Source organism: Macadamia integrifolia, unplaced genomic scaffold, assembly GCF_013358625.1.
Source record: "Macadamia integrifolia cultivar HAES 741 unplaced genomic scaffold, SCU_Mint_v3 scaffold2520, whole genome shotgun sequence".
NCBI classification, from domain to species: Eukaryota; Viridiplantae; Streptophyta; class Magnoliopsida; order Proteales; family Proteaceae; genus Macadamia; species Macadamia integrifolia.
In genome coordinates this window covers 1-11,743 of record NW_024868770.1, presented here as the reverse complement: position 1 = coordinate 11,743, position 11,743 = coordinate 1, and the positions used below count along the sequence as shown (strand labels likewise).

Sequence of the window (11,743 nt, the reverse complement as noted above, 5' to 3'; positions counted from 1 at the left end):
GGGGGGGGGAGAGTTCCTTCAAAGTTAGCATGATCCCTACACCAATGCGAGGACCAATGGGAGCTTGCACGAAGCATTAGTAAGGGCTGGTTTCAGCTTTTCATGGGGGGCAAGGTTGTTATTTCACATCCCTCTATGTCTAGGCACAAGGGTCACACTGCCTTCAAGGTTTCCTTTTCAAATTTTTTTTTTTCATAGTAAAAGGAAAGGTTGCTGGTAGAGTGTTGAGAAGCATCAACAGAGGTGAGATTTTTTACATTTCATGGGATTGGGCGGTCATTTTGCACCCGATATCCGGGTGTAGGAGTCACACTGTCTTTCTTGGTTCTTTTTTCCTTTTATTTATCTATTATATATCTATTTATTTAAGAAAATTATTCTTTATCTGAGAGCATGGCCTACACTAGCACTACCTGTGTCTATCTCTTTCCTCCTACAAGTAAGGGCTAGAGATGTCTCTTTACATTAATGGGAGAGAGAAAGGCACATAAGAGTGTAGGCATAAGCCATTCCTAGATAGAATTCATTTTCCCTTTTATTTTTGGGAAAAAATCTCTCTGAAACTTGAGGAGTAGGGTAAACCTAGATACATTCAATTTTTTATTACATTCTCTCTCATAAAAAAGGAAAAAAAGGGACCGGTCATGCACCCACATACATGCCCATGCGAAATGACTAGCCGCTCTTGTGAAAGATAAAAATCACCCCCTTATTGATACATCTACAGACACTTTCATAAGCCTCTGTGCTAGTGCAAGAGCCATGATACCAGAAGGAAAATTCTTCCCCACTAAAAAATGAATTCAAAACTTAAATGATAAAAGAGTAGATAACCTTGTTAATGTTATATGAGTAAATTACACTCCCCTCCCCCTGACATTTGGTTTAATATTAAGTGCCCCCCACGTACTTTCATATATAGCAATAACCTACCCTCTAGTCTGAAGATTCTATCAAATGACCCTAAAGTGACTGACAGTCTGACGCTGTTAAAATGGCTTGTAAAAAGACCAGTTTACCCTTCTAAGTAATATACATATATTCTCTTCCTCCTCTCTCTTCCCTTCATCATTTTCACCATTTCTCTGAAACACGACCGTTTGAAATATATCTCGCTGAGCTTCCTATCGCCAAGCTTCCTCGTCTTGGCATTGTCGACGGAGAAATTACACTCGCACTTGAATCGCCCAGTATAGCTTCACTATTCGAGTATCTCTTCCTTCTTTCTCTTTCTCTACCCTAAATCTCTTGAACCCTAAATGCTTCGATCTTGTGTTAATGGTTTCTATAATTTGTGATTTGGAGAACATTACACTATTTTGGGTTTTGGTTGTCCAAATTACCCAAAACAGTGTTTCTCCCCAAGTAAATAATTTTTTTTTTTGATAATTTTACACTCACTTTGTCGTCTCGAACAGTCCCACCTCGATTCTTCCCACGAGACCACTGCTCCTACCCCTTTCTTCTTCTTTCTTCTTGCAACGCCGCCCAACCCCTTGCATTAATCCTCTCTCTCTCTCCTCTCCTCGGCTGCTGCTCGCGACTAACTAGTATGAAAGAAGGCAAGGGTCGTGACTCGATTCTGCAGTCGCGAAGACATGGTGTTGCTGGGTTGCTGACAGGGGCGGAGGCTCGGTTAGGCAGTAGGGATCGTCGAACTCAGAGAGGAGCCTCAAGCATTTCTTATGTCATCTCTGTGGTCGTCTCCAAGGAAAAATCAAGATGAAGCTCGCCATCCGTGGAAGGAGCCACAAAATTGAACTATAAAAAAAAATATGTTAAGCACTATAATACTCGAATCTCTTCTCCAAATTCCTAAGATTCTGTTAAACAATTGAAAAATATGGGAATTAATAGTTCACACACACATGGGAGTGGACATGTTCACGCACAAATGACAATTGAAACAAAATCACCATTTAATTGATTAACTGTCGATTACCATTCAGTGGCCCCTGTAATCAGCCGAACCTGCAGCTCAGACTTAGCGATCACTGCTAAAAAATTGGATAAAATCAATAGGGTTACCATTCAGTACTACTTGATGAAGATCGGCAAGCTATCGAGCGACGTGCGGCGACCAATTATGAAGAACAGTTCCACTGTCGAGAGCCGCGAGCAAAGAGGGAAAATTCAATTCGTGATTTTTTTGAAATCGTGGTTTTAAGGGATTTTACCCATCATTCATATGGAAGGGTAATTTGGGTAAAAATTAAATTATTTTAATGATTACATCATCATGGGATATCTAATAAAAAAGGTACATTTTATAGGATCTTTTAAATTACAGGAGAGGTTATTGTTATATATGAAAGTAAGTGAGAACTTGATATTAAGCCAAAAGACGGGGGAGGGGGAATGTTATTTACTCACATTATTGTTGTTTTTGTCCTCTCCACCTACACATTCTCAATCCTTCAGATCTTCAAACTCCGCTAGCATTTAACTAATCATCCAACAATGGCACCACGCAGGCCAGTGAAGGTGATCGAGTCTTGCAGAATAGGCCCTCCAAAAGGATCAATCACTTCTACCTCCGCCATTCTCCCTCTCACCTTCTTTGATCTAGTCTGGTTACCATTACCAACCCCTCAATTGCTCTACTACTACGATTTTCCCCAACCACTGACCCAATTCACTGAGTCTTTCCTTCCCCACATCAAACACACCCTCTCTCTCGCCCTATCAATTTGCTACCCACTTGCAGGAAATCTTTCATGGCCCCATGACTCCTATAAACCCATTGTCAAGTACATCGATGGTGACTCCATCTCCTTCACAGTCGCCGAATCTGATGCTAACTTCTACCGTCTCTCCAGCAACAATGCAAAAGACCCAGAAGAATTACATCCTCTCGTCCCTCATTTGCCTGTATCAGGATCAGTTGTCCCTGTTTCTGCAATACAAGCAACGGTTTTCCCTAATTCCGGAATCTGCATCGGAATCACGATTCACCACTCAATCGTTGATGGAAGATCACTCACCCACTTCATGAAGATATGGGCTTCGATCTCCAGGTTAGGAGATGCAGGGAATGCAGGGGGTGAATCTCTATCAAATGAATCACTTCCATTCTTGGACAGGACTGTGATCAATGACCCCAACAACATCGAGAAGACATACTTGAAGGAGTTAGTGAGATTCATGGGGTCTAAATCAGAATCTGGAAGCCGAATATTAAAACTGATGGATGTCAAACTAGAACCTGATATGGTTCGAGCTACTTTTGAGCTTAATCCAACCAATATTTGGAGGATCAAAGACTTCATCTTGGCTCAACACGAGAAGACACAACCAAATCGTCTATCAACTTTTGTGGCAGCTTGTGCTTATGCTTGGGTCTGTTTGATTAAAGCAGAAGGTAAAGTGATCAAGTCTGAAAATCCGGGCATGGCACGCCTTGTTGTAACTGTGGATTGTAGGGCTCGGTTGGACAATCCTATACCGGGAACTTACTTTGGAAACTGTGTTAGAGGTTGTGTGATGACTTCAGAGAGGGCTGATTTGATGAGAGGAGATGGAGTTGCTGTGGCAACAGAGTTGATAAAGGAGGCGATGAGCGGACTGCGGAAAGGAGTTTTGGGAGGTGTGGAGCATGTTCTTTCAAACTTGTTAAAACTAGAGTCCAGGCGAGCTTTTGCAGCTGCTGGGTTGATGGGGTTTGGGATTTATGAGACAGATTTTGGGTGGGGGAGACCAAAGAAGGTGGAGTTAGTATCGAATGACAGAACCGGAGCATTGTTTATGAGAGAGAGCCGTGATATAGATGGTGGAATTGAATTTGATTTGGTTCTCCACAAGCAGGTAATGGAAGCGTTTGCTCAGGAGTTCTATCATGGGCTCCAACGCTCAAACTTGTAACTATGTCGATTTGAACTTATAAAATGGAAAGGGAAAGAATAACAACTTATGTATGAATTGTACTACTTTTAATTTCTAGTTTCATTTCTGGGTTTTTCATCATATTCAGTTTTTCTTCTGTGACTCAATTCCAGAATTTTTTTTTTCTTCTTGCTGCTATTTGTGACCTGAAAACCAGGAATTTTCCTAGTTTTGGACCCATTACCAGCTGCCATTAAAAATTTGTATGATTGAAATAAGAAGAGAGAGATTGAGGCCAACACAAGCAAGGGTAAGGAGTTATGACATCTGGCCCACCAATGTAAAAAAATTCCTTCCCTATCCAAAGAGAATACGTACCCACCAATACCAAACCATAATGACTTTAGGATAGAATAAAAGGTATTAATAAGCAGAGGTTCTTTATGGGGTGGGGTCTTGGGTCTTAGCTGTGGGCATTGGCTCTATTCTATCACGAGTGACGAGTGACGAGTGACTAATGACTCAAACACAGTTGTGGCGCCTTCTCAATGTTCACTGGTCTCAACCAACGTCTTCAACTCGCAATTCAAATGATTTACTCACGACTCCTCGAGAAAGCAATTACTAATCAAAGAACTCTCTCTCTCTCTCTTCGTATAGTGAAAGCCTGAAACCATGAACTACCTTTTATGGGTGGCCATTGCTGTAGCTGTTGCAGCTTTCCCCCAAATATTCACATCAGCTGAGATCCTAGAAACTTCTTCTTCAGAGGCTGATAGAATCAGTGAGTTGCCAGGACAACCAAAGGTCAGCTTCCAGCAGTTCTCAGGATACATCACAGTGGATGAACAGCAAGAGAGAGCTTTGTTCTACTACTTTGTTGAGGCAGAAACTAACCCAGCTTCAAAACCTCTTGTTGTTTGGTTGAATGGAGGTATGATGAGATTTCTTCTCAACTTGATCATCTGCCCATCAAAGATTTGAGAAATTATGTGAGAAATCATGCTCATTTGTAGTGATAATATTTTCTGGGTTTAATTTTCTTTTAGGGCCTGGCTGTTCTTCTGTTGGACTAGGGGCATTCTCTGAGCATGGACCTTTTAAACCAAGTGGTGAAATGTTGGTCAGAAATGATTATAGCTGGAACAGAGGTTTCAAATCCATTTTGATATTTTTCAGGTTTCTGGTTAGGTTTGATTTATAGGCAGGAAGGATCAAGTTAAAGAACTGACTTGCTTTATCTCAATTTAATTAACAGAAGCAAACATGTTATACATAGAGTCACCAGCAGGTGTGGGGTTTTCATATTCTACCAATGCCTCCTACTATACAATGGTGGACGACGAGATGACTGGTATGACAGAGAATTCAGAAGTTGTAAATTTATGAAATTTTTTTCCACAACTATTTGAGCCAGGATGATTCAATACTTATCGATTTTTTTTATTTTTTTTTTTTGAACATTTGTTTCATCTTATTTATTAACTAGGATTCAGTCATTCAAAAGCATATAGTATCAAATGTGGTGATATGTACTGGTGTATTCTGTAGTATGAGTATCTATGCATCTCATAGCTTCTAATACACTGTTTTCCTTTTGTTCTTAAGCCAAAGACAATTTCATGTTCCTTGAGCGCTGGTTTCTCAAGTTTTCAGAATATAAGGACAGAGATCTCTTCATCACTGGAGAAAGCTATGCTGGTACTGGTTAACTAATCATTCATGTTATCAAGCAGAGGATAGTAGAGATAACCATCTGAATTTTTTTCTATTACAAGGTCATTATGTTCCACAACTCGCAAATCTCGTTGCTCAGTTCAACAAGGGGGAGAAGAAGTTCAATCTGAAAGGCATAGCTGTGAGCTTCATAAAGATAATAAAAAAAAAAAGCTTAGATAGTTGATTACTTGGTTAATCCATTAGTTATTATTTTCCATTTACCCCAATGATATTGCTTAAGCTGAATAGCAGGATTTTCTCCATTTCAGCTGGGTAATCCTCTTTTGGATTACAATACTGACTTCAATTCAGTGGCTATGTATTTCTGGTCACATGGGTTGATATCGGACTCAACATACATAGCCTTCACTTCAATTTGTAACAACTCTCGCTACCAAAGTGAGTCTTTCAGAGGCAATGTTTCCCCTGTTTGTGCTGGGGTTGCAAAACAGGTGTACGGAGAAATTACTAGTAAATACATTGATTTATATGATGTCACACTTGATATCTGTCTATCATCCGTACAATCACAATCGAAGGCTCTCACTCGCTCGGTGAGTTTAAACAATCAATGTTTCTTCTTTAAAGATTTATTCAACTCTTTTCTCTCCTGTTTGCATTATCTTTTGACTCTGGCCATTTGATGTTCCAGCAATATGAAGATAAAATAGATGTCTGTGTCGAAGATGAAACACATAACTATTTAAACCGAAATGATGTACAAAAGGCTCTCCATGCTCAACTTGTGGGTGTCACCAGTTGGAATTCTTGCAGTGAGTATGTGTCTCTTCTCTCATATAAAAGAGTTTAGCAGAAATTCTCTTTAAAAATCAGGAAATATATAGAAGGGAAACAGATATGTAAATACGAATAATGCAGATTACAATTGAAGATTAGTGCAATCTCAAACCCTTTCATTATTTATTTTACCATTTCATCTTGATTTTGCATTGTCTTCACATTTGATGCTTTCTGAAAATTGATATGTTTTTCTAGTGTTGTTCACTATCAGATGCTTAACTTAGAGATACCAACAATTCATATCCTGGGGTCACTTGTTAGATCTGGGATTCGAGTAATGGTTTACAGGTAATTTCTTAAGCCAAGATGCACTAGATTTGTGTCCATATGTACCTTTTGAGTATCATGTTGGATAAACGTCAGTTCTACCTGCAAGCAGTTTGGCTAGCATGAGGTGAACTAAAATGTTGGAAATGAATCTATGTAGAAACACTCCTTGATATAACTCTACTATAGTGAGTCATTTTGTTTTAACTTCAAACATTACAGCACATTAATTTCATTCATGATCCCTTCTTATATATTTAATGTCCATTACAGTGGAGATCAAGACTCTGTCATACCATTAACGGGGAGTCGGACTTTGGTCCACAGATTGGCAGATGAATTGGGACTCAACACAACTGTGACTTATAGAGCTTGGTTCTCACAAAAACAGGTTACTTTATTGGGCATAAATTTAATAACTTTCAAAGATTTTTCTGATTTTCCTGCTTGGGTATCATGAATTTCTTTCATTCACTAATTCCAATAGAAAATTTTCTTGTTACCGAAATTTGATAAAGCCAAACCCTAAGAATTTCAAAGTATTGTATCAAGTCACTTATGGGGTGGGGCTCCTCTATTGCCCATGTGTTGGGTTCCGTGCTAGGGCGCTCCAGGGCTTTGGATTTGCGCTGTCACCTCCATTGCGCAATAGAGGAACCAGATCCCACTTATGGCTGCACTGCAAATCTGCAATCAAGGTTGATCTAGAACATTTAATCTAATGCATTTTACGAAAATTGGGACCAAAAGGGGGTGGGGAAGATAAAGTTCTGATGGTCCCACATATATGGAGAGTTTCTCTTGACTGGCATTAATATCTGCAACATGGTAGATTAGATAAAGCTGAAATTTTGTGGAGCTGCCATAGTACTCTTCAATGTTGGAAAGCATGGCACCAGTCTAAAGATGCTCTATCTTGCTGGACTAGAAAAACTTTTTCCACAAAAAAGGAAAAAAGTAGAAACATTTTCCATTGTTGGGACCTTTTCAGTTGTAACTCAGTGTCATGAATCTCATCAAATATGCCTCACTTTTAGTTTAAACTTCCATGGTATTTGTTACAGTATATTGTTGGCTGTCTTTTCAGGTTGGTGGATGGACACAAGTGTATGGTGATATCCTATCCTTTGCTACCATTAGAGGAGCTTCTCATAAAGCTCCATTCTCACAACCGGAGAGATCGCTTGTAGTGTTCAATGCATTTCTTGAAGGCAAGCCATTACCAGAAGCATTCTGAAGTGTAGAAGAAATCCATAGATAGAACTGGGAAATAATTTAATTATGGTTCTATGTATAATAAACAAGGGAAACTAATGCTCTTAGTTTCCCTTATGGGAACATAACTGGAAATCTGTACATCAGGATGGTAATTTTGAATTTCTACAATTCTTTTAAAGAACACAAGGTACAGTAGAAAAACACAAAGCATATTATGTTATCTCTGTTGCTTCCAATCAGTTTAATGTCCACAAGAAATCAGGCTGTCTCATTTTATACTCCTCCTTTCTTGGAAAAAATAAAAAAATAAAGGTGTACCCAGAGCATAAGGTTTCCGCATGTGCGAGGTCTTGGGGTGAGAACTACGCAGCCTTACCCCAAGAATGTCGAGAAACTGTTTCGACCACTTGACCACTGGTCACAACATTCCTCCTTTACTTTGTCTTCAAAAATAGTTTGCAATTAATTTGCTCTCACACTTTTTATATTATACTCATACTCTCTCTCTTTCTTGACCATGTGGGTCCCCTTATAATGAATCGTGTGGCATCCGTTTCTCATGCATCCATTGACTTGGAATGGGAGATTCCATTACATGCGAGTAGCATGTTAATCCCCTACCCTGAATTTAAATGTTATTATTTACTATTTTTCCTTTTTGTGAGAGTTGGGAGATTCTACTTTTTAGGTTGCTGGGACATAGGGAATGTTGCAAAAGGGAGGAGAAAAGCCTATGAATTTCCATTACAATACTAAGACTAAGCATTTATGGTTGTCTAAGCTTAAGAAAAAAAAATTCCTTAAACTGACTTTCCCTGTCCTATTCTTATTTTCCCTATTTTAACCATTGCTAGAATGACTAAGGTTTCATTTGGTCACAATATTACTCTGCAAGAGTGATCCCTAAGGAGGAAGTGATTTTTCTTGCTCTCACTACCCAAGCATGATCTATGGGAGTAGTGATGTTTGGTAACAAGTAGGGGTGCAAGTTTGGCCCTAACTGCCCGAATCCGCCCTTGGCCCACCCTGATCCCAAACAAGTATCGACCTGAAAATTTTGGCCCTGAGGGCCGACCCGACCCTGAGTCAGGGTTAGGGCGGGTAAGGGTTGATGTCTTTAGCCCGCCCAGGCCACCCTGAACCTGACTCTGATATTTTTGCCCTGACTTTTGGCCTTGGTTTTGGCCTGACACGGCCTTGGTTTTTCCCCTTGATGTTGACTCTAGTTGTGACCCTGATATTAACCTAATTTTAGATATTGTTTGACATTGAGTCATTGACACCTCAAAACCCCTAATATATCTTCCCACTGATCTCTCTTGCTTTTTTATCCAAAAAAAAAAAAAACGTCTCTTGCTTCTTTACAAAAAAAAAAAAACAAAACAACTTCAGGTATATCCAACCCTTGATAGCAACCAGGGTCAGGGTCAATCAAGGTCATCCTGGCCCTTGATGGAAAACCAGGGTTAGGGTTAGAGTCAGGGTCAGGGTTAGGGACAGGCCAGGGTCAATCAGGATCATCTCGACCCAACCCTGAAAAATCAGGGCCATCAGGGTTGATGTCTTTAGCCCGCCCAGGCCGCCCTGAACCCGACCCTGATTTTTTTGCCCTGACTTTTGGCCTGACACGGCCTTGGTTTTTCTCCTTGATGTTGACTCTAGTTGTGACCCTGATATTAACCTAATTTTAGATATTGTTTGATATTGAGTCATTGACACCTCAAAACCCCTAATATATCTTCTCACCGATCTCTCTTGCATTTTTATCCAAAAACAAAAAAAAAAAATGTCTCTTGCTTTTTTTACCAAAAAAAAAAAAACCCAGGGTATACCCGACCCTTGATAGCAAACCAGGGTCAAGGTCAATCAAGGTTATCCCGGCCCTTGATGGAAAACCAGGGTTAGGGTTAGGGTCAGGGTCAGAGTCAGGGTTAGGGTCAGGGACAGGGCCAGGGTCAATCAAGATCATCCCGACCCGACCCGACCCTAAAAAATCAGGGCCAATCAAGACGGGTAAGGGTTGGGCTTGGGTTGAAGTTTTGTAAACTCGAGTCAGAGTCAGAGTCAGGGTCAGGGCGGGTTTGGGCCTAGTTAAGGAGACTCAGGGTTGGGCTAGGGTTTTAAGAAGCCCAGCACAACCCAACCTTGTTGCACCCTTAGATTTAATAAATATGGAGAGAGAGAGAGAGAGAGAGAATTAATTTTTTTTTTATCTTCCATTTTGAGGGGTTTTTTGGTCATTTAGGGGTCTTTGCCCTTGATGTTGACTTTGGTTGGCCCTTATATTAACCAAGATATTGTTTAACATTGAGTCATTGACACCTCAACACCCCTAATATATCTTTTCATTGATCTCTCTTGCTTTATTTACAAAAAAAAAAAAAAAAAAAAATTCAGGGTATACCCGACCCTTGATAGCAAACCAAGGTCAGGGTCAGGGTCAATCAAGGTCATCCCGGCCCTTGATGGAAAGCCAGGGTTAGAGTTAGGGTCAGGGCAAGGTCAATCAGGATCACCCCAGCCCGACCCTGAAAAATCAAGGTCAATCAGGGCGGGTAAGGGTTACGTTGAACCCTAAAGGGTTGGGTCTGGGTTGAAGTTTTGTGGCCCTGAGTCAGGGTCAGGGTGGGTTTGGGCCTAGTTAAAGGGACTCAGGGTTGGGCTAAGGTTTTAAGAAGCTCAGCCCAACCCGGCCCTATTGCACCCCTAATAACAAGGTGTTGCAAACAAATCTGAAACATAAAAGATTAGAATCAACATTTGGAAGGCACTTTACAATATCACTTTTGATACTACACCTAATAATCAAAGAAATATCACTATGACGTCTCAGTTAACACCCAAAATTAAGAAAATGATGAAAGAACCCTGCTAGTCTAGTTTAATATAGACACTATTGTGTGGAGTCAATAAGAGGGTGTGCAAGAGAATCTTCAATGAGGGGTGGCAATATTTTCTTTTCGCACCAAGCTGTATCTAGATGTAGACAATACTAGACTATTAAGGTTCTTTCTCTGGAAAAGAAAATAACATTATAGGGTCTTGCACAGTTACACCAACAATGTTGGTCATGTTTCAACTTTTTTATTTCAAATAAGGGAGAGGGATAGGTATGCCGCCAATATCAAGTATGCTAGCAGATAGCATCAATAGGAACACATGATGAAGTATCATTCAGGAAGGATATGGGGGTCATTTCAAAAAAAGGGAAGAGAGAGATAGACACAATAGGTGCTAGCATACTTGATATCGGCGGCATACCCAACCTTTTCCCTTCAAATAATTACAAAGAAGCTTTTATGACATGTCACTTAACACCCAAAATTATGAAAATATCATTGTCACCGTTGCCACTACAATCAATGATTAACAAAAAGGAAAAATTTGCATCCCTTGCAGGAGGATCCAAAGTCCAAAGAATGACTGCTTTCCGTCCTCATCAAGAGATTAGTGTTGGATTCATAAGCAAAATGATAAAACAGGGGTGATCATGAGGAAAGTCCATATAGCTACTCCATTGATCAAACCCAATAAGCTTTGTGGATTTGAGAGGCTTACCTCCAATCTTTCTCATAAGTTTCATTCCAATATGAGGATGTGTTTTTTTCCCATGAAGTGACAAAGTCATAGGTGGATTAGAACATGAAGAGGTGGAACTGGAAGGTAAGATTGATAGATGGGTAGTGGAAGGAAGGATTGAAACTCAAAAAATAAATGATCCATGTAAGACCATGGATAATGTGTTGCAGACCACAAAAACTGCTCTCTTTTATTATCATAAAAAAAAAAAAAAGAAGCCCCCTTCTCCATCTTGTTTCATGTTTCAGATTTTGATTAGACCCATGTACACTTATTTAGTCCGTCCAAGTTATCGAGTTTAGGCGACTCAAGACCTCTGTTAGTTAAAACGGGAACG

The 11,743-nt window shown here is 40.0% G+C and overlaps 2 protein-coding genes across 2 annotated transcripts in view; both read left to right on the top strand.

The window, feature by feature from the left end:
* The window catches only part of LOC122066672 (serine carboxypeptidase-like 45), a 26,982-nt gene extending 18,935 nt beyond the window's left edge, over positions 1 to 8,047 (top strand). The window contains exons 2-11 of the mRNA XM_042630521.1: positions 4,459 to 4,756; positions 4,872 to 4,973; positions 5,081 to 5,176; positions 5,431 to 5,523; positions 5,601 to 5,680; positions 5,811 to 6,095; positions 6,194 to 6,318; positions 6,538 to 6,630; positions 6,883 to 7,000; positions 7,697 to 8,047. Of these exons, the coding sequence (XP_042486455.1) occupies positions 4,498 to 4,756; positions 4,872 to 4,973; positions 5,081 to 5,176; positions 5,431 to 5,523; positions 5,601 to 5,680; positions 5,811 to 6,095; positions 6,194 to 6,318; positions 6,538 to 6,630; positions 6,883 to 7,000; positions 7,697 to 7,846 (1,401 nt within the window). The 5' untranslated portion in view covers positions 4,459 to 4,497 and the 3' untranslated portion in view covers positions 7,847 to 8,047. The remainder of the gene's footprint in view (positions 1 to 4,458; positions 4,757 to 4,871; positions 4,974 to 5,080; positions 5,177 to 5,430; positions 5,524 to 5,600; positions 5,681 to 5,810; positions 6,096 to 6,193; positions 6,319 to 6,537; positions 6,631 to 6,882; positions 7,001 to 7,696) is intronic.
* On the top strand, positions 2,370 to 3,963 carry LOC122066673 (phenolic glucoside malonyltransferase 1-like). Its single transcript, XM_042630522.1, has one exon. The coding sequence runs from the start codon at positions 2,461 to 2,463 to the stop codon at positions 3,859 to 3,861; it is 1,401 nt and encodes a 466-aa protein (XP_042486456.1). The 5' UTR covers positions 2,370 to 2,460; the 3' UTR covers positions 3,862 to 3,963.
* Positions 8,048 to 11,743: the final 3,696 nt, after the last annotated feature.